Here is a 22870-nt window from a genome sequence, read left to right as displayed (position 1 = left end):
GTGGTCGAAGGCTGTTGATCTGGCAGCGACGACTGGTTGGACGATGGCTGCTGGTCGAGCGACGACGATCGGGGCATCGGAGTTGTGAGTCGTTGGCTCATCGTCGTTTGTTGCGTCGACGGTGGTTGGGCCACCGGAGTAGCGTGTTCTTGGCTCATTGGCAGTTGGTCGGGTGCCGGTTGTTTCGGGGCCGACGAGATTATTCCTTCGGCTGTATATGCTGGCTTTAGGGGGTCGACGGACACAAGCGAGAGGTGTCCGTTTAGTAGGATCTGAAAAGACTTTGAATTTCGAGTAAGTACTTGTTACAGTATCGGACAGAAAGATAGGACCCTTGTTTTTTCAACGCAGCATGCACCCGTTGGGCCAGGTTTATGTGTGGTTTGTATGTGTTTGTGTGTGCATGTGTGGGTGTGTGTGTGTGCATGTGTGTGTGTGTGTGTGTGTGTGTGTGTGTGTGTGTGTGTGTGTGTGTGTGTGTGTGTGTGTGTGTGTGTGTGTGTGTGTGTGTGTGTGTGTGTGTGTGTGTGTGTGTGTGTGCGTGTGTGTGTGTGTGTGTGTGCATGTGTGTGTATGTATGTTTGAATGTGTATTGGTGTGTGTGTTTGTTTCACAAGTATGTCGTTTCGGATAGATTTGTTGGTATTTTTTTTGTGTTTTGGGTTAGGTTTTTGATGTAATAAGCAGGACCACCGCCCTCGCGATCAGTGTTTTTTCGATATATTAACAATTTTACGGTCTTCTTTCGCCGTGGTCTTTTGAGGACGTCTGCTTGACTTGCGCGTTTCGGTTGTCCAAGCGCGTTTTGGTTGTCTAAGCACGTTTCGGTTGTCCGAAGCGCGTTTGCCACAAAAGTGCGCGATCGTTCCATTATGAACTCGATCGTTTTGCGCTTAATGCCAGCAGCCGCCAGTCGCTTTATCATATGGTGCTGATAATCGGTACAATGTTTACCTCGACCCATTGCTACTAACATTGCTTGCTTGGACCGTCAAGAACGCGCTGGTTAAAAAGTTGGACACGGCTCATCCCGTGCTCAGCCTGCGTTCTGATTCTACACGTGATGAATTACATCGTTGTAGAGCAGCGAAAAAAGTGTATGGATAAAAACTATCTATGAGTAAGCGAGTGAGCGTCAACCCATTTAAATCGAGAACAGAATACTGCCGCGCTCATGAAACAAAACGCCCATTGAAAAGAACAACTGCGCGCCAGCTCAATGCACGCACAAAGTTTCCTATGCACACACCAGCTTCAATGCAGAGATGCACGCTGGCCTTTCAATGTCGTGCACTGGAGAAACACCTGTGAGGGAATGCCGAGTTCATTGCTATTGTGCGCGTTTCCATTTCGCACCGCTGTCGCAATCACATTCATGAAACAGCACACCTGCGTTCTCGTCCGAAGAACATTCGCTGCTATCGATGCAAACTTTAGGTTTTATCCAAGTGTGAACGCACGCTGTTTCACATGATAACACACATAATCAGAATGTTTTCAACGCAATATGAAACCAAGTCCAGCTACGTTTCTTCAGACAAAAACCCGCGCACTCGCACACACACACACACACACACACACACACACACACACACACACACACACACACACACACACACACACACACACAAGTAACGTGGTCAAACAAGTGCACGGTGCGATGAAAAACCAGGGTCCTATCTTTCTGTCCGATACTGTATGGTCCGTGATAAGGTGTGGTTAATGCGGGACGGACGGTGTCATTGAGCACAAACACATGCGAGCATTTGTTCAAGTCGGAGTGCACAAACGATGTTCGGTTGGTGTGCCAGGCGGTGTTACAAGGTCGAATTTTGCTCATCGCTTCCCGGAGTGTCTTGGCAAAGTCGGACTGGTTGCGGTTTTTCGACGAGAAATTCAGCGGGAATGGTGAGGGTCGTTCCGTACACGAGTTCTGCAGGCGACGCATTATTATCGTTCTTGAATGTAGTGCGTAATCCAAGCAGTATGAGTGGGAGATTCTCACTCCACTTCGATGTGTCTTTACAGCAAATTGCAGCTTTGAGAGTACGATGCCATCTCTCGATCAACCCGTTTGCCTGCGGGTGATACGCGGTCGTTCGAATGTGTTTTGTTCCAAGAGCTCGCGTCAACTCCTTGAATAGGGCGGACTCGAATTGTCGTCCCTGACCGGTTGTCACGTGAGACGGAACTCCGAATCGTGCAATCCAATGGTACAGCAGTGCTGATACAATCGAAGTCGTGGTGATGTCTGGGATCGGTATAGCTTCAGGCCAGCGGGTATATTGGTCTATGATCGTGAGGCAGTATCGGTTGCCGTTGCTGATTGGAAATGGACCGATGATATCGATGTCTATATGGCTGAACCTGTCTTGCGTTGCCGGGTACGGTACGAGCGGGCTTTTCGTGTGTCGGCCTATCTTAGCGCATGCCAAGCAGCTTCTGACGAATTCCTGAGCGTCCCTTTTGATGTCCAGCCAAACAAATCGCTCTGTCATTAATTTGGCAGTGGCTCTCGCTCCAGGATGACTAAGGTCGTGTACGGCGTGTAGAAGCTGATTCCGGAATGATCTTGTGATGTACGGTCGGATTATTCCACCAGGGCAGTCGGCGTATAGCGATTGGGTGCTTCCTGGTATCGGCGTTTTTTTAAGGAAAAGGTCGGTTCGTGTTTTACCGCTGAGTATGTCGGCGAGCTCAGGGTCGTTTGTCTGCTCTTCCGCGAGACGTTCAAAATCGCTTGCAAGTGACGCGTTTACAATATCAATCCTTGAGATTAGGTCGGCGGTGATGTTTTCTTCTCCCGATGCGTGGCGAATGTCGGTGGAAAATTGCCCGATGATATCGAGTTGTCTGGCTCGATGCGGCGAGGAGCTGTCAAGAGTCTGGCGAAAAGCGAAAGTTAAAGGTGTGTGATCCGTGTAGATGCAGAATTCACGACCCTCTAACTGATACCGAAAGCGTCGTACAGCCAGATAAATAGCGGTCAACTCGCGGTCGTAGGTGGAGTAGTTGAGCTGTGCCTTCTCAAACTTTTTGGAGAAAAATCCTAAGGGCTGGAGTTGGCCGTCGATACGTTGGTGGAGAACGGCTCCAGCGGCGAAGTCGGAAGCGTCTGTCCAGAGTGACAACTCTGCGTTTAAGGCAGGGTTAGCTAAAAGCGCGGCTCGTTGTAGCTGCTCTTTACATCGGTCGAATGCTTCGCTAGATTCGGGCGTCCACTTTAACGGTGTCTTGTCCTTCTTCTTGTTCCCCGGTGTCAACTCAAGTAGGATGCTTAGTGTCGTCAGGGCATGTGGCAAGAAGCGTCGATAATAATTGATCATCGCGAGGAATTTCTTCAGATCCATTATCGTCGCTGGTTTACTCAACTCGTTGATTGCTCGCACCCGTTCCGGGAGAGGACGTATCCCTTCTGCGTTGACCAAGTGGCCGAGAAAGGCAATTTCGCTTCGGTTGAATTCGCATTTCGCCGGATTGATGGCCAGGTGGTGTTGTTCGAGACGCTGAAACATCTGAAGCTGGCGCAGATGTTCGTGGTGTTCTTCCTCTGACGACGAGGCGACAATCATATCGTCTATGTATGGGAGCACGAAGTCAAGACCTCGGAGGACATCGTAAATTAGTCGCTGAAAAGTCTGCGCAGCGTTTCGTAGGCCGAAGGGCATTGTGGTGAACTCAAACAATCCGAAGGGGGTTGTGATCGCCGTCTTCGGTATATCTTCGGGATCTATCGGGATTTGGTGATATACCTTGTGCAGGTCAACCTTGGAAAAGATGATTTTTCCCTGCAAATGCATCGTAAAATCCTGCAAGAAAGGTAGTGGGTAACGGTCGGGAATTGTTTTCGCGTTGTGGGTCCTGTAGTCGCCACAGGGTCGCCACGTTCCGTCTGCTTTTTTCGTCATGTGCAGAGGACTGGCCCAGCTGCTGTTAGATGGTCGGCACACTCCTAGCTGTACGAGAGACTCGAACTCGGCGCCAGCTGCAGCGTATTTTTCGGGGGACAACCTACGCGGACGGGCGAAGGTCGGTTGTACAGTAGTTTCTATGCGATGCGTGACGTCGGATTGCAGGAGTGTTCCGGGCGCAGTCCTTGCAGTCAACCCAGGGAACTCCCTCAACAAGGTGGCTATTGGTGAGGTTGAATCGCACACCTTTACGGTTGGCTCCCCAGGATGTGGATCAGGAACACCCGGCGTTGGTAAGTTGGTTAAGGCGTCTACGAGGCATTTGTCGCGCAGATCCACTAAAAGGTGAAAATGCTGGAGGAAATCGGCTCCTATTATTGCGGTACTCACGTCTGCGATCACGAAATTCCACAGAAAGGTGCGTCGAAGACCAAGATCCAATGTGTAGAGTGACTTTCCATACACTTGGATAGGCGTACTGTTAGCGGCAAATATTTTCATGGTCGATGGTTTGCAAGGAACGGAGCTGTGCTGTCGAGGTATTACGGAGACGTCGGTGCCGGTGTCGATAAGGAAGGGTTGGTTAGTTTTATAGTCTTTGATAATAAGGCGATGACTGGCCAATGATATCGGAGCTGGACGTCTCCCGCGTTCCGTCATGCAGAAGTAGTAGGAGTACCGTTATTTTGAGGACGAGGTGTTAAACGAGCACGCAGCGCGGCAGTTACGTGCTTGCTGCCGGTATCGGTCGTGGTAGAAACAATAGCCGTTAGTGTTAGGATTAGTAGCCTGCTTCGTGTTGCGATTGTGAGAGCGTGAGCGGACCCGTGAGCGTCCACGAGCTTGGTTCTGGTTCATTAGAGTTTCTAAGCGTTGACTCAGCTCGGCTACTTGTCGGGAAAGGCGGTCTGCCTCCTCATTCCGTACCGCGGCGATGGTTTGGTACGGACCAGTGCGATTGTACAAGGCGAAAGAGTCTACCACTGAATCGGCTACCTTAACTTTCTCGTCTGCGTTTTGAGAGGACGCGATCACGGCGGACTGAACGTCCGAACCGATCCAAAGATAGATCAACATGGAGTCGGTCATCGCACCGTTTGCTGTACCCCGCATCTCGGCTAGCAGTTGAGAAGGCTTGCGGTCACCGAGGCTCATTTCGGATAGCAAATGGTGTGGGCGGCTTCGCTGCGACTCTTCGAAATGTTGTATGATGGCTTTCTTCGCGGATTCGTAGCGGTCGGTATTTGGTACGCTGTCGAGAATGGGACGCAACTCGGGAAGAATTCGCTTAGGGATCTGTGTCTTCAGGATGTTAAAACGTCTAACATGATGGTGCGGAGGAATATTCCAGGCGTCGAACCAGTTCTCCAAGGCGTAGAAGAACGTATGAATGCCGGCGGTATCCAGTTCGGGCGGCTTAAGACGCATGGCATTTACGGTCTCCACTTGTAACTCCGGAAGGTCGGTAGAGGCGTCACGAGCGAAGGGGGTTACATCGATTAAATATGGAATCGGTGTGGGGAGTCCAGCTGCGGGGCTGGCGACCACCGCAGGACTGGCGGCCACCACAGTGTTGATGGCAACTGCAGGGCCGGCGACAGGCGCTGCACCTTGTTGCGGGCTACGCTGCATCCTTCCGCGTCGGGGTTAGTAGAGAATAAAAAGGGTGGATCTTACCTTAATTGTTCACGTAACCAGGTAACCAGGACCACGTTGTCGTCGTTGCAGGCGATCGGTGTGAAAACGCTTCAGAAGCAGCGTGCGTCGTCTTCCTTCTCGGGTGGAAAAATTGCCGTTTCCTCACTTGCGACGAAATGGTGCAGACAAAATGGCGGCGTCGTCTTTCTTGTCGGCTGGATCCAAGCGGGTTCGCCTTCAAGCAAAAAAATCGTGATGGCGGCAATGTGTCACTACTGCTACGGCTGGATAATTTGCGTGCGCAACTCGACGTTGATGTCCTTTCTTCTCGAACGACCCGTAGACAAAAACGGAAAAATTCCTAGTAGCACGAGGTGTAGAAACAGCTTGCGAGGCGGTGATCGGCGTCGAGGAGACCACCAGCGGAGAATGTCGTCGTTCCGCTTCCAGGAATTGCGTCAATTGCGTCATTCGTAGAAACCTCGATGGAAATTTTCGGCTGCGTCGATGATGGTGTGTGTGCACTTGTCGCGCTTCGAGGCGGCGCGCGTGTGCGGGTGATTCTTTTGTTCGCCGAATGCAGGAACGCTCCGTGTAGCCACGGGCGCACTAATATGGCGTTGCTGCGTTTTTCGTCGGCCAGCACTCAACGTCCTGTGAATGATGAAAGGGCGCTCGATGCACACTTTACAGAGAAAGGAGGGAGGAGGCCAGCCGGTGCCTCTAACGCTGGTAGCACTCCCGGTCGTAAACACACTCACACACACGTTGTCTGCTCTGCGTCGATCTCCGACGATCTACACAGACACACACTAACGTACAAATTCGCGGGAGTGGTTGCGATCACGTTGGGGTCACCAGTTTTAGGGGCGCCACAAATGTGGTCCCTCCTTTTTTAATAAATAGATACGCAACACGCTTTGCAAACTACGTTTTACAAGAGTTCGGTTTATTCGTTATTTTACTAGCACTAAGCCGCGGAACGGTGAGTTTTGGAGCGACGCGACATTTGCTGTTGCTCGGTCGAGAGTTTCCGGAGAAGAGTATGTATTGGTTAAGCCGGACGGATATGCGCGTGTCGGTGTTGAAACGTTTAGGACGAGAGAGAGAGCGTGTATGGAGCAAGCCACCGTTTTTATAGCTGCGGTGAAGCATACTGCCACTGCTTGTCCTGCTCTTGCTTTGTGTACAGTCACTGCCTAACTAGCCCGTTAAACATTATTGGTCGGTAGTTCTAGGTGTGCGCACCAGATGGCGCTCTGGTCGCTACAGACACATCCACAGCGATGCTCCATTCGATCACATCCACGGCGATGCTCGACGCCATCAGTGGATGAAAGTAGGAAAAGAAACAAAGAAAAACCTCAGTCACTATCAGCATCATCTTACTCTCACACTTTTACATCGGTTTATGATACTTACCATTTTAATTCCACCAAAACAAACAGCAATGGAACCAAATCCAGAACACCAAAATCACACACGATTTCTGGAGCAAACCGAAACATCCTCCTCCTCCAATTGTTTGCCACAGGCTGACGTGTGTGTGAGCAGCAATGTTCTTGAAGCGGTGAGCAACGGTAAAGCACACAGAAGAAACGCTACGGCTGTAGGAGTAGCGAATTACGCCGCCGCACACACAGCGTGCGTCATAATTTTATACGCGAAAATCTTAAAAATTTAACTTATTTATGACAAATTGTATCGACGTTTGCATACTCTGACGAACTTTTACGAAAGATATGTATATACTTAATCTAGTGCAATTAAATTTACTCCGTCATGTTCGTCTTGTTCTGCAATAGACACCCTGGAACACAAATTCGCTGGCTGCAGAAGAGTTGCTGATGCTTGGCAGATTCTGCACCAGCGAATTAGCGTTGTAATTTCAGGGTGTCCGTCTTCGTCAACGTTATTGTTCAGTTTGTTGCGTTTGCCTGTACTAAACGACATTAGTGCAGGTAAACGCAGCCATATCCTAAGTTTGTTGGCGAACTAAGTCATCCACATCATTGGAAACAATGATGGTGTGATTGACATAGAAGTTCTGCTTTGTTTATTGTAAATGTTAATGTTAAATAGAACCTAAGCACGCTTTCAATAAAACATTTAAAAAAAATAGCAGGACATAATTTTTTTTTTCTTTGGCTCAACAACCGATGCCGGTCAAGGCCTGCCAACACACTTGTGGGGTTGGCTTTCAGTGATTTATTGATTTCCCCCCATAGCAGGATAGTCAGTCCTACGAAAGGCGGTACGGTCCATTTGGGGCTTGAACCCATGACGGGCATGTTGTTAAGTCGTACGAGTTGACGACTGTACCATGAGACCGGCTAGCAGGACATAGTATTTTAATATTTTTGTTGTAAATTAAGATCCTAGAAGCTGCTACTTTTTTGAACAATAAGTGTAGAAACACAAATTTTGTCTGAATCCAGAATAGCAACAGGGAAGATGTCGTACCCTGAGTGTGGTGATGTGTGTGTGTATGCGGTGATCGATGCCGCGACAAGCGTGCTTAAGTACTCAACGCGTTTAGAAGGGGGGTAAAATCGCTTGGCTCATTGAAAATAGAGGCAAAGTTGGCGTGAAGAAAACGCAACACTGCGGATTGTATGGAGAATGTTGCGCGTTCAATCCGATTGCCATGCGATTGTCCTGGGGGATGGGCAAAATGATTCTTTGCGACGAATCGAGCGAGGAGGCTCTTTTATCAATAACGATTCATGAGTGAACGGTGATTCGTCCGCTCGCGATGATCACACAATTATTAGAACGGTGTTCGGTGTAAATACCGTCCTTCGTTTGGCATTGTCCAAAAGCATGCAGTTTTTTAGCTCTAGAGATTATAGTCAATGCTATGCCAAAAAAATTTAATGAAGACATACATATTATAATTATATCTAATGAAAACATATTCCTATCTTAAAACCTGTTCTAGCACGAGGCATATACATTAACGGCCTTTTCAAATTATAATAAATAATTATATTAAAAACAATTAAATTTCGTGAACTCACTCAACCCAAAAACACAGTGTGATGAACAAAATATCTCCAACAAAGTAATTCATTTTATTATTTAATTCACTTCATAATTACAAGAATTTTCATAACTGAGATCATATAATTCATTAACAGTACTAGTATAATTCAACATCTTACGTATAAACAATTTTAAGGCTATGAACAATGTTTTAACAATATAAAAACGTATGACGGCATATTTGCTAAGGCTCGTGCTGGTGATTTTGTTGAAGGAAAAGAATTTGAGACATTTGTTTAGGCAATAGTTTTGAAAGTTTGTCGGAATATATATTAATAGATAGCGTGTTTATTATTATATGTTAACATATAAAACATTCAATCACACCTCACCATCATATAAACACCTTATTCAACTGACGTGTTGCACTGCCAGTTTGATGATAAACGCAGGCTCCTCAATAAAGTCATGATTATTCCGATCGTTCAAGAGAAAGGACACAAAGACAACACCCACGACTTGTAATTATATATTCCCTGCCTTCGAAAAAAATCGTTCACACGGAACTGACGTCGCCGGAATGCAATACAGTTTAAGCACAATTTGATAAATTGATGGAAATTGGCCCTTATATGATTCCAACCCCGAGAGAGGATCAGCAGTAAATTCTATGCATTCCATTTTCAAATACTCATATAGTTCTAGTTTTACGGCTGTCTCTGGATTTATATTGTGTTTTACTCGTTTTAATTTTGATGTAAAATCACTGAACAAACATTGGTAGCTAGGGTCGGTGAATGATTACTGAATAATTGGATCTCCCGCTGATGAATTATTTGCTTTGAACGGTACTATAGCATCTATCAAGTTTTGGTAAGTTTCTTCATACCTGTCCCGATCATTCTCAAAACTATGATCCTCCATGCGTGGATCCAAAAGCATAGCTTGGTTAACCAGCTTATTCTGTAGATAAAGCTTACCCTTTTCTAATAGGCCCTGGAGCAAAATAGAAATAAGTTTTTTTACTGGAAGTTCTAATTCATCAGACATTTGTATTTCTATTTTTCTAATAGTTAGCGGCTTATTTGCGTCACAGAAACGCAAAAGATCCCCCTGCTTTTTTGACGGGGTCTGCAGCAGGCAACGTGGTTTCGTCCCTATCTGTCGATTGTGTTGAAGAAGTAGTAGCTATAGGAGCATTTCTCTCAATAGGAATAGTATGGTGCATAGATCTCATACGTCGCTTCAGATTCGAACTAAATTTGTTCGAAAATGAAATTGCCTTGGAACAATAGCGACATTTGGCCGTATTTCCTTGATCTTCAAAATGTTGCCAAATGTCACTAGTATTGGTAGACATACTTTCACCCTGAAAAATAAATAATTTAAATAGTGTTAGGCCGCAAATACACGACGCGCATTTCCGCGGGGGTGTTTCCGCGGGCGCGTTGAAACGCGTATAACAGTTCCGCAGAGATATCCAGCATGAGCATCTCTGCGTTCCGCGGTAGTGCGTTCGAATGACATTTCATTTATATGATTGGATTGTTATACGCGTTTCCGCGGGCGCGGAAACGCGCGTCGTGTATTTGCGGCCTTACATTTTTTTAATAATTGATATTCTTCTGTAAATACCTTTTCTTAAAACTTGCAAACAGATGAATCTTGGAGGCAGGTTCCGCTAGGATAATTATTTTACCTAATCAACCCAAATATGAAAATACATTAGGTAAATATAATAAAATAATTTTGCAAAGATCCAGTGCTCTGAACATTTTGCCGTCTGCACGAATCACACGTTTTTCTCTCGTGGCGTCGATAAAACAGAGTGTAAGTGTTACTCGTGTAGCCAATCGTTACTTATTTATTATTCAGAAAGAAAGGCTTCGGTCGTATAATCGTTACTTTTGCATAAAAGTTTCATAAACTTTTTTGTATATTAAGTTCAAAAGGCTAGCACAAATTTCATTAACAGTATTAACAAGATGATAAATGTGAACATAATTGACCATTAGCAGGTAAAAAAGTACACCGAAGGATTCCCTAAAGTAATGATTGCATAATTTTTTACACAGGACACTACAGCGGTGGTGACAGCATACTTTGCACTGTGCATGCTACTCAAAGACGTCAACGTTTTCTTCGGCGTTAACAAGATACTGTACATTTTTTTGTATTTCCCTTTCAGAACTGAAATCAGTATTGTAATTCTTCTTCTTCTTCTTTTTTGGCTCAACAACCGTTGCCGGTCAAGGCCTGCCTGTACCACACTACTTGTGGGTTTGGCTTTCAGTGACTTATTGATCCCCCCCCATAGCAGGATAGTCAGTCCTACGAAAGGCGGCACGGTCCATTTGGGGCTTGAACCCATGACGGGCATGTTGTTAAGTCGTACGAGTTGACGACTGTACTACGAGACCGGCAGTATTGTAATTATACACAATAAAACGATAGAATGAAGAGTATCCCGATGGACAGTTAGGCAAACTAACTAACTATGACAACTGCATTGCTTTGTTCATTATTCTATGTATATAGTCACTACAGCTGCACCACAAAAGAATTTGGAAGTTTTCTTAATATACTAAGTGAAAGCGTTAAACTTAGCATGTATTGAATCAAATTTGGCCCAACGTACGAGCACCAGCAAGCCATGGAAAACTGATCCTTCGATCCCACCAAACCATCACTTGTTTCAGTTAGCTATAAAACCCTCCTTGATAATATAATTTTAATTCGTTGGCATACAGAAAACATGGCGGGCTGATGATCGTTGGTATTATGCTTCAAATATATGTTTAGCTTTGGTGTCTAGGATATTTTTAATAGTCTACCAACACTCTTTCACATTTACTTTCACTCATTATTTGTTCAAATTCGCCACATATAAAATAGGATAGATTATGTTAAACTTACCTTTATTTGTTAATAATTCCTAATATTCACTGTCAAAACTATTAGACTTCTTTTTGAGTAATCATTTTTAAAGTAACTGGACTCGACAACGCGCAACGAGAATGACAAGCAGAACAATATTGAGGCTTCATTGACTGTCTGCTCCTGATTTTTCGTCAGTTGAATTTTCCATAGTATGCGTGGGGTACACTCCAACTAGTACAATGAGCATTCGTGTTATGCAGTTCATACGATTTAAATTATTTTTACTTTTACTGCACAATATTTTTTCATACAAAAACTAGCTTAAGAACATATTGCACTAAAAGAATTATTTTGGTTGTAATAAGTAATTAAATTTATCTAACCATGAGAGGAAATTATAATGTTATATTGATATCATGAATGCATGTTTTGAAATTCAATTCGATTGTTTTTCGTTTTAATTTTTTTTAATTACAATACCATTACTTTTGTAAATTACAGTTACCCAAGGAAACATTTTGGACCTAGCTTGAACAATAACTGGACTGTCTTGCTCTATCTTCTATACCGCACCTGCTTGCACTCATTTGCGAGCGTTAAAATATACCACGCAAACAATGAGAGCCCAAATTTTGAGTGATTCAGGCCGAGGGGTATGAGGAAGCTTGAGGAAGCTTGAGGAAGCAAGGAGAAACGCGCTGCGATGAGAGTTCGCATTCTGTTTTACACGCGCACTTCACTAACACCAATACAAATGCCGTGCTTTGACGAGCCGTCTGTGAATGTGTGTGTATTCTTTCAGCGAGATCAGCAACTTGGAGCTGCTCGTCACGTTGTGTTGTCTCGCTTACACTACAGCTTCGAACCATCGCTCCGTATGTCCCCCTCCTACGCATACAAAACCACCAGTACAGCGCGACGCTTTGCCGGAGATGGTTGTGCGCGTTTTGTTCTAAGTCCCGCGCGCAGTGTTTGTGCGTTAATGCGTATTTCGTTCAAAGTCTCGTGCGCTGGTGTGTTTTGGTGAAATGTGAAGTGAACAAACAATGTGCACAGACGCACATGCTGTGCGGGCATCGACATGTAAGGATCCATTTATTCACAGATATGTGTTTGCTGGATGGAGGTCGTACTTAGCAGTACGACGACATGATGTGTGTTTTTGTCAGGTTCTAAATGTGTTACGAAAGTTTACATTAAGTTTCAATAAAGTGTTTAATGTCACCAAAAATGACCGTGTTTGTGTTTGCTTCTAGAATTATTGCGCATTTGCGATCGTGTCTATGCATGAAAGAAAACGAGAAACGAAAGAAACAACTATCTTTACAGGGTTTTCAATGATATTATTGACATGTTCTGCGAGTTGTTGATTCGTTCGAGCATATAATTAACTCTTTCAGCGAGATATAGAATTGTTCGGAAGTAGGCGTTGACATGTTCGGTTATACTGTAGAGCTGTCACATTCGTACCCCTTGGACTGCAGCTTTAATCATTCTCATCAGAATTCATCAGACATTTGTATTTCTATTTTTCTAATAGTTAGCGGCTTATTTGCGTCACAGAAACGCAAAAGATCCCCCTGCTTTTTTGACGGGGTCTGCAGCAGGCAACGTAGTTTCGTCCCTATCTGTCGATTGTGTTGAAGAAGTAGTAGCTATAGGAGCATTTCTCTCAATAGGAATAGTATGGTGCATAGATCTCATACGTCGCTTCAGATTCGAACTAAATTTGTTCGAAAATGAAATTGCCTTGGAACAATAGCGACATTTGGCCGTATTTCCTTGATCTTCAAAATGTTGCCAAATGTCACTAGTATTGGTAGACATACTTTCACCCTGAAAAATAAATAATTTAAATAGTGTTAGGCCGCAAATACACGACGCGCATTTCCGCGGGGGTGTTTCCGCGGGCGCGTTGAAACGCGTATAACAGTTCCGCAGAGATATCCAGCATGAGCATCTCTGCGTTCCGCGGTAGTGCGTTCGAATGACATTTCATTTATATGATTGGATTGTTATACGCGTTTCCGCGGGCGCGGAAACGCGCGTCGTGTATTTGCGGCCTTACATTTTTTTAATAATTGATATTCTTCTGTAAATACCTTTTCTTAAAACTTGCAAACAGATGAATCTTGGAGGCAGGTTCCGCTAGGATAATTATTTTACCTAATCAACCCAAATATGAAAATACATTAGGTAAATATAATAAAATAATTTTGCAAAGATCCAGTGCTCTGAACATTTTGCCGTCTGCACGAATCACACGTTTTTCTCTCGTGGCGTCGATAAAACAGAGTGTAAGTGTTACTCGTGTAGCCAATCGTTACTTATTTATTATTCAGAAAGAAAGGCTTCGGTCGTATAATCGTTACTTTTGCATAAAAGTTTCATAAACTTTTTTGTTTTACTTACTTACTTATCCGGCACTACAACCGCTTTGCGGTCTTGGCCTGCCTCAGGAGTGTCCGAAACCGCTCACGGTCTCGCGCCTTCGTCTGCCAGTCCGTTATCCCGGCCTTAATGGCGGACGCCTCCACGCCATCTTGCCACCTCAATTTGGGCCTACCACGCCTCCTCTGTCCTTGTGGACGGCCTAAAAAGACTTTACGGGCTGGGTCGTCCGTTTCCATGCGTATAACATGGCCAGCCCACCGGAGCCTGGCGAGCTTTATACGCTGTACGACAGTGAGGTCGCCGTACATCTCGTATAGCTCGTCATTATAGCGGCTCCTCCATTGTCCTTCCACACATACGGGGCCAAGTATCCTTCTGAGCATCTTCCTCTCGAACGCGGCTAAGAGGGTTTCGTCAGATTTGGACAGTGTCCATGTCTCAGAGGCGTATGTGAGTACTGGTACTATATAGGTACTATATAGTCCCAGCTTCGTCCGTCGCGACAGGTTCTTTGAGGTAAACTGCTTTTTCAGGCTGTAGAATGACCGGTTGGCAGCCAGCATCCTTGCGCGTAACTCAGCTTCCATGCTGTTGTCGTTGCTGACCTTTGACCCAAGATAGGTGAATTGTGGGACGACTTCAAAAGTGCGTTCACCTATCTGTACGTCACGCCTACGTAGATTCGGATTATTTATTGGTAGGTCCGCTGATGTTGCCACCATCAGTTTGGTCTTTGCCTCGTTTATCTGCAATCCGAGGTTCTCTGCCGCCTGCTCAATCCCTTGGTAGGCTTCTGCTGCATAGGAGAGCCGCAGACCAATGATGTCTATATCATCAGCGTATGCCAGGATCTGGGTTGACTTATAGAAGATGGTTCCCGTAGTCTCCACCCTCGAGTCACGGATGGCCCTCTCTAGCGCCAAGTTGAATAGGAGACAGGCAAGCCCGTCCCCCTGGCGCAGACCTTTGGTGGTAGCAAAAGGTCCTGAGAGTTTTCCATCCACCCTCACCTGGCATGTGACGTTGGTCATAGTCATTCTAACTAGCCTTATCAGTTTGGCCGGGATTCCAAAAGAGCTCATAGCGTCGTACAGTTTTACCCTGGCTATGCTATCGTATGCGGCTTTGAAGTCTATGAAGAGATGGTATGTGTCGTTTTTGTATTCAGCCATCTTCTCCAAGATCTGCCGCATGGTGAAGATCTGATCAGTGGTTGATTTTCCGTTTCGGAATCCTCTTTGATAGTTTCCTACTATCTCTTCGACGTGCGGGACAAGGCGATCCTGAAGGATAAGGGAGAATATTTTATAGGCGGTATTCAACACCGTAATACCCCTGTAGTTGTTGCAGTCCAACCTGTCTCCCTTCTTGTATACGGGGTAGATGATGCCGAGATTCCAATCACAAGGCATCGATTCGCTATCCCACACCTCAGTAACAATTTGATGAATCTCGTTTTCTAGTCGTGCACCTCCATTCTTGACCAGTTCAGCTGCAATTCCGTCGGTTCCGGGTGCCTTGTTATTTTTCAGCCGACGTATAGCCTTTCGTGTTTCTTCTATGCTAGGTGGCAGTAGCATGACACTATCTGCTAGTGGCGCTTCTAGCTGTTCGTTTAACTGGTCGTTGAGTAATTCATCAAAGTACTGAGCCCACCGCGAGAGGACCTCTGGCTGGTTACTAACCAGATCTCCATCCTTGTTGCGACAGCAGGTTACCTTAGGTACCACGTTGTTTCGGTGACCTGCTATCGCTTGGTAAAACTTTCGTGTCGGTCCGTACGCCTCTCTGGTTTGCTCGAGTTCCCGCATGTTTTGCTCTTCCAAAGCATGCTTCTTAGAGCGGTGAACTCGTTTCTCTTCGCGTCTGAGCCGTGAATATTCCTCTGTGCATGCCCGCGTTCTATGCCGTTGCTGCATTGCTCGGTATGCAGTATTCTTACGTTCGGTCACTTGTCTGCATTCATCGTCGAACCAGCCAGATTTGGTGTTGCCACGACGTGGTGGGAGTATATTTCTTGCACAGTTTATTATTTTTGTTTTTAGAGCGTTCCACCTCTCGCTCGTAGTTTCATATCTGTTTTCTGGTAGTAGAGACTCGTCTAAAGCGGCTTTGAATTCCTGTTGGACAGTAATGTCCCTTAGAGAGTCCGTGTTGAGCCGAGGCTGCGTGTTTTCTCCGCCCCCATTGGTGCGGGGGCGGGCGATTCTACAACGTATCACTAAGCCAACCAAGTAGTGATCGGAATCGATATTGGCTCCTCGATATGTTCTGACGTTTAACAGGCTCGACTGTCGTCGGCGGCTTATTAACACGTGGTCGATCTGGTTGAAGGATTCGCCATCCGGGTGCGCCCACGTCATTTTGTGGATGTCCCTCCGCGCAAATTTGGTACTTCCTACAACCAGATTGTTCACTGCGGCGAACTGGACCAATCTACTACCATTATCGTTACTGTGCTCATGCAGACTGTGACAGCCAGTGTATTGGCGGTACATTGGCTCCCTACCGACTTTTGCGTTGAAGTCCCCCAGGATGATTATGAGGTCATGCCTGGGGCACGCATCTATAGTTCTAGCGAGGCGGCCGTAAAAAAGGTCCTTCTCCTCTTCCTCTTTATCTTCGGTAGGGGCGTGAACGTTTATGAGGCTTATATTAAAAAATTTGCCTCGCATGCGCAGGGTGCATAGCCTATGGTTTATAGCCTTGAAATCCATGATTGCGGGTTTCAACCGGGGACCTACGGCGAAACCCGTTCCGAGCACGCGGTGGCGGTCGTGGCAGCTGTAGTAAATGTCGTAGCAATGCTTACCACGCCTGTTGTGCACACCGTTCCCTAGCCACCCTAGTTCCCTAGGGCTACGAGGTCCATGCTCAGTGTGGCTAGGGCGTCATCAAGTTTTTTCAAGGCTCCGGCTTCGCTTAGAGTGCGTACGTTCCATGAGCCCATTTTAATCGTTGTCCGGGGGCATTGCGTTGGGTCGGTATCGTTAAGTCCGTTTCGTATCCTTCTGATGCTTTCTGTAGTCAGTTGTTCCATGGGACTGGGTGACTGGCCCTGCGCCCACGTGGCCGTTTTATTTAGCGTCGGGTTGCCCCCCCGACGTTCAGGCACCCAGTTTCCTGGGATACCCACCCCCCTCCTGGTTCGCCATATGCCACCATCCGCCCAAGGGGTTGGATCTAGCCCGTGTACCCAAGCTAGGATATATGAAGGCACATGTTACCACTCTGCACGACGAGGACGTGTCGGAATAGGAGTTGGATGGGAGAGCCTGTGTTATCCCTCGGAGGGCTTCGGATCCCATCCCATTACAGAGCTTTTTTGTATATTAAGTTCAAAAGGCTAGCACAAATTTCATTAACAGTATTAACAAGATGATAAATGTGAACATAATTGACCATTAGCAGGTAAAAAAGTACACCGAAGGATTCCCTAAAGTAATGATTGCATAATTTTTTACACAGGACACTACAGCGGTGGTGACAGCATACTTTGCACTGTGCATGCTACTCAAAGACGTCAACGTTTTCTTCGGCGTTAACAAGATACTGTACATTTTTTTGTATTTCCCTTTCAGAACTGAAATCAGTATTGTAATTCTTCTTCTTCTTCTTTTTTGGCTCAACAACCGTTGTCGGTCAAGGCCTGCCTGTACCACACTACTTGTGGGTTTGGCTTTCAGTGACTTATTGATCCCCCCCATAGCAGGATAGTCAGTCCTACGAAAGGCGGCACGGTCCATTTGGGGCTTGAACCCATGACGGGCATGTTGTTAAGTCGTACGAGTTGACGACTGTACTACGAGACCGGCAGTATTGTAATTATACACAATAAAACGATAGAATGAAGAGTATCCCGATGGACAGTTAGGCAAACTAACTAACTATGACAACTGCATTGCTTTGTTCATTATTCTATGTATATAGTCACTACAGCTGCACCACAAAAGAATTTGGAAGTTTTCTTAATATACTAAGTGAAAGCGTTAAACTTAGCATGTATTGAATCAAATTTGGCCCAACGTACGAGCACCAGCAAGCCATGGAAAACTGATCCTTCGATCCCACCAAACCATCACTTGTTTCAGTTAGCTATAAAACCCTCCTTGATAATATAATTTTAATTCGTTGGCATACAGAAAACATGGCGGGCTGATGATCGTTGGTATTATGCTTCAAATATATGTTTAGCTTTGGTGTCTAGGATATTTTTAATAGTCTACCAACACTCTTTCACATTTACTTTCACTCATTATTTGTTCAAATTCGCCACATATAAAATAGGATAGCTTATGTTAAACTTACCTTTATTTGTTAATAATTCCTAATATTCACTGTCAAAACTATTAGACTTCTTTTTGAGTAATCATTTTTAAAGTAACTGGACTCGACAACGCGCAACGAGAATGACAAGCAGAACAATATTGAGGCTTCATTGACTGTCTGCTCCTGATTTTTCGTCAGTTGAATTTTCCATAGTATGCGTGGGGTACACTCCAACTAGTACAATGAGCATTCGTGTTATGCAGTTCATACGATTTAAATTATTTTTACTTTTACTGCACAATATTTTTTCATACAAAAACTAGCTTAAGAACATATTGCACTAAAAGAATTATTTTGGTTGTAATAAGTAATTAAATTTATCTAACCATGAGAGGAAATTATAATGTTATATTGATATCATGAATGCATGTTTTGAAATTCAATTCGTTTGTTTTTCGTTTTAATTTTTTTTAATTACAATACCATTACTTTTGTAAATTACAGTTACCCAAGGAAACATTTTGGACCTAGCTTAAACAATAACTGGACTGTCTTGCTGTATCTTCTATACCGCACCTGCTTGCACTCATTTGCGAGCGTTAAAATATACCACGCAAACAATGAGAGCCCAAATTTTGAGTGATTCAGGCCGAGGGGTATGAGGAAGCTTGAGGAAGCTTGAGGAAGCAAGGAGAAACGCGCTGCCATGAGAGTTCGCATTCTGTTTTACACGCGCACTTCACTAACACCAATACAAATGCCGTGCTTTGACGAGCCGTCTGTGAATGTGTGTGTATTCTTTCAGCGAGATCAGCAACTTGGAGCTGCTCGTCACATTGTGTTGTCTCGCTTACACTACAGCTTCGAACCATCGCTCCGTATGTCCCCCTCCTACGCATACAAAACCACCAGTACAGCGCGACGCTTTGCCGGAGATGGTTGTGCGCGTTTTGTTCTAAGTCCCGCGCGCAGTGTTTGTGCGTTAATGCGTATTTCGTTCAAAGTCTCGTGCGCTGGTGTGTTTTGGTGAAATGTGAAGTGAACAAACAATGTGCACAGACGCACATGCTGTGCGGGCATCGACATGTAAGGATCCATTTATTCACAGATATGTGTTTGCTGGATGGAGGTCGTACTTAGCAGTACGACGACATGATGTGTGTTTTTGTCAGGTTCTAAATGTGTTACGAAAGTTTACATTAAGTTTCAATAAAGTGTTTAATGTCACCAAAAATGACCGTGTTTGTGTTTGCTTTTAGAATTATTGCGCATTTGCGATCGTGTCTATGCATGAAAGAAAACGAGAAATGAAAGAAACAACTATCTTTACAGGGTTTTCAATGATATTATTGACATGTTCTGCGAGTTGTTGATTCGTTCGAGCATATAATTAACTCTTTCAGCGAGATATAGAATTGTTCGGAAGTAGGCGTTGACATGTTCGGTTATATTGTAGAGCTGTCACATTCGTACCCCTTGGACTGCAGCTTTAATCATTCTCATCAGAAGGTAAACAAACGGTTTTCAAAAAAAAATATGTTTGTTTGAACTAATTATTGTGTTAAACAGCTGAGGGAATAATTATTTGTTACGTTTAGGACATTTAAGAATAAAAAATTAAACGCTGCGGCACAGGGTGTAAACAAAACAAATGACAGCACTAAAGAATCGCTGAACATGTCAACAGCTGCTTCCGTACAATTCAATATCTCGCTGAAAGAGTCAATTATCTGCTCGAACAAATCAACAACTCGCAGAACATGTCAATAATATCATTGAAAACCCTGTATATGTGTTCATAGCATGACGGAAAGAACACAACACATTGAGAACTGCAGAGCGCACCGTGCGTTATGAGTGGGGAGGGGGAGGGTTCACAGTTTACATTTTGAACCGAACGATAGCTCTCACGATGTACAACGGCGAATGATTAAAAAAAGGCTACTTCGGTGATGAAAATGTTGTGTGTAATGTGTACAATAAACAGCCTAAAAATTATAAATGGTGGTAGAATCGACTTCGCACGCCTGAAAGCCGTTTAGGGTAAGTAAAGCATAGCTAATGTTTGTAATATTAAATCAATTAAAGCGGTATTTTCTATGCAGCTGTTGTGCAACCGTGTTGAGCCGGCGATAGTTAGAAAGAGGGAAGAAAGAATGCCCGCAATCAAACTAAACGATGTTTGATCATGGAAAACAAGGTAAGTTGATAATGAACGTAATCCGCACGGTATCAAAAACTCCTCGCGTTTATTTTTTTAACCACTGGTTTTTTTCTATAGTTAAAAAGCATACAAAGCTCGCTCGCCGTTGGACGCTTGGACAATTACTTTTACAATCATTCGGTGATCAGTTTGCGAAACGTCTTGCCGCACGCCTGGTACAGGCCCTTCTTGTCCGCGTCGGTATCGATCGTGGACTGATCGTTCGGCAGCGTCAGCATCATCACCTTCATCTGCGGGTAGTTGTGGTACGGCACAGTTCCGGTCGCCATCTCGATCGCGGTAATGCCGAACGACTAGAAGCCGTATCCGTGGTCCCGCTCCATCTCCTCCGGCGCCATCCAGCACGACGTGCCGATAAACGTGTGGTACACCTTCTGCCGCGACATGTCTCCATCGGTGGCGAGCCACGCGCTCATCCGCTATATTTAAGGAGCCGTCGTCGCCGGGCAGTATGATGGCCACCTTGATGTCCACGTAATGAGCAATGCGAAATGTGCACTCAATTGGCAAGCGCACAGCAAGATCCAGCAAACGTTACCGACAGTCTTTGTCGCCGTGAAAATGCTTCTAATGCACGGGTGAGTTGCATTATAACTACAAGCATACGTTTTTTTCCTTTCTTTAGTTTCAGCTAATGCCAGACGAACGATCGAATGACTGTTGCTTCGGAAGGGAGGTCGTATTACAGATACCGACTTGGACATGATCCAGTCGGTCGGTTGCAGTTGCTCCATGGTGCTACGGATAAGGCAACAACGGAGAAGCGCTCCGGACGCTCCGGAGAAGCAGATCGAGATCGGCGAAGCGGTGTAGTGTTGTGATATAGTGATTGTGTGTACATTTAAGGTGTAAAGGGTGATTAATGCTAGTAACGTTGTGTAATGTTATGCAGAACAAAATGCAGCATAAATGGCGATGAGCCAGCATTGTTCAAAGGTGCCGGATGTTATACGTTAGAGCCGTTCTTTGTGGTGTGATGTGTTAACCACCTTGCTGCCAGTTATTATGATTAGGATTAAACCAGTATTAGGATTAGGATATAATTAGGATTTAAACCAGTGCCGTTGAATAAAATGGTGTACAACAGGTTAGAAAACATTCGGTGTATTTTGTTTTGTTTTTTTAAAGCTCTTTCGATTACCTATTACGGAAGCAAATATGTTTCACTAATGTGCAAAAGGTAAGGAATTAGTGATCGCGTTGGTAGGTAATTGCTCGTTTACGGTGTTTCTCCATTTGTATTTATTGTTTCTCGCCCGCTGTGTTTGCTTCCCCATTTCTCATAATGGTGCGTACGTTTCATTAACAATGTGCATGTGGTGATGTTACATGATAAGTAAATGTTGAGCGTGTTGGCGGGTTAAAAAAAATATTTTACTTGTCCTGCTCCGTTGGTTGTCTGGTTGTCTGGCTGGCTGGCTGGCTGGCTGGTTGGATGGCAGAATGGCTCACTGGCTGGTTAGTGCAGACTATGATCGGATGCGCATTTCCCTACGCCGCAGTGCCGGGTGCATCATACGTCGGTGTTGGGTTGCTGTTACTGGGCCGAGCGGATGCGCGTGCACACGTGGGAATAAACGACACGCAACCGTGGTGATATCACAGAAACTATATATTTTGTTCTATTTCATCATAAAAAATTCTTGCCATTAATTTCTCTTTTTAGGTATTTTATATTGCATCGGTACGATTATCGTGTTCAAAGGCTTTTTCGAGAAATGCCAATACATAAATCGGTTAGTTCGTTTATATCGGTTTCTCAAACCCCTGCAAGCAATGGTCAATCATTTCAGTCTTAAACTTTTGACGAACGTAAGTATAAAAAAACACCTTAATGGATTGATATGTTCAATTCCTACTCATGGCCTACTCATTTTCATTTGGTTGTAAAAATACTGCCTATACATTGTTTCATTTTGGTTTTCTCCCTCTCCATCTATCTCTTGATAGGAATGCCTGGTCGCTAGCTGCAGCTTCCCATCGATGTAGGCACACGATCTTCGAGATTTTACTTCACCTGATCTAGCCATCGCACTCGCTGTGCTTCCTCGCTTCTAGTACCGAACTGAGAGCCGCTCGAACACCTAGCTGCTGGGGCACGAGGCTGCCTTCTTCACAACATGCTCCAGCCATCGCAAACAGCCATGTCCGGTGCGCCATATGGCTTCAGTAAGCTCGTGGATAATCATTCGCATCCACACCCCATGCTCGAATTCACCGCCAAAGATGATCCGGAGGATGCGTCGGCCATCGTGTTTCGCCGCTGTCCTTTGCATGCTGTAAAAAAACATACCTATTCATCGTCGGCCAATGGTGCAGCACGAGCGCAACGTGATACATCGTGACATCATCCGGAAAACTTGCAGCTGGGGCACGGTGGTGATCTGAAGATAGCTGATTTCGGTTGGTCCGTGTACGAGCCGACCTTGTTCCGGTACGACGCTGTGCGTTTCGCTCGACTATTTATCGCCCTAGATGGTACATGGTCAGCCGCACACAAAAACTGTCGATCTCTGGAATTTGGGCGTGCTGGCGTAAGGCCCCGTTTTTGGCGACCACGTATGAAGAA

General features: G+C 45.1%; 1 protein-coding gene across 2 annotated transcripts; it reads left to right on the top strand.

Annotated features, from left to right (window-relative positions):
• Nucleotides 1–19968: 19968 nt before the first annotated feature.
• Nucleotides 19969–22870, top strand: LOC121600856. Of its 2 annotated transcripts, XR_006005883.1 has the most exons (5): nt 19969–20120; nt 20183–20277; nt 20359–20879; nt 21968–22113; nt 22252–22870. XR_006005883.1 is itself a non-coding variant. In XM_041929644.1 (3 exons), the coding sequence occupies exons 2-3, from the start codon at nt 20256–20258 to the stop codon at nt 20754–20756; spliced, it is 420 nt and encodes a 139-aa protein (XP_041785578.1). In that variant the 5' UTR covers nt 19969–20120; nt 20183–20255; the 3' UTR covers nt 20757–21024. The 2 variants fall into 2 exon arrangements, 1 of the variants encoding a protein (XP_041785578.1); XM_041929644.1 differs by lacking the exons at nt 21968–22113; nt 22252–22870 and having other exon boundaries at nt 20359–21024.

The sequence above is a fragment of the Anopheles merus genome, unplaced genomic scaffold, assembly GCF_017562075.2.
Source record: "Anopheles merus strain MAF unplaced genomic scaffold, AmerM5.1 LNR4000008, whole genome shotgun sequence".
NCBI lineage: Eukaryota > Metazoa > Arthropoda > Insecta > Diptera > Culicidae > Anopheles > Anopheles merus.
This window is presented reverse-complemented; position numbering and strand designations above follow the sequence as displayed.

Excerpts from the sequence above, each read along its gene's own strand:
- LOC121600856 (XM_041929644.1), top strand. The coding sequence starts at position 20,256 with ATGTTTGATCATGGAAAACAAG. Across the intron at positions 20,278-20,358 it reads GTTTGATCATGGAAAACAAG|TTAAAAAGCATACAAAGCTC; the intron begins GTAAGTTGATAA and ends TTTTTTCTATAG.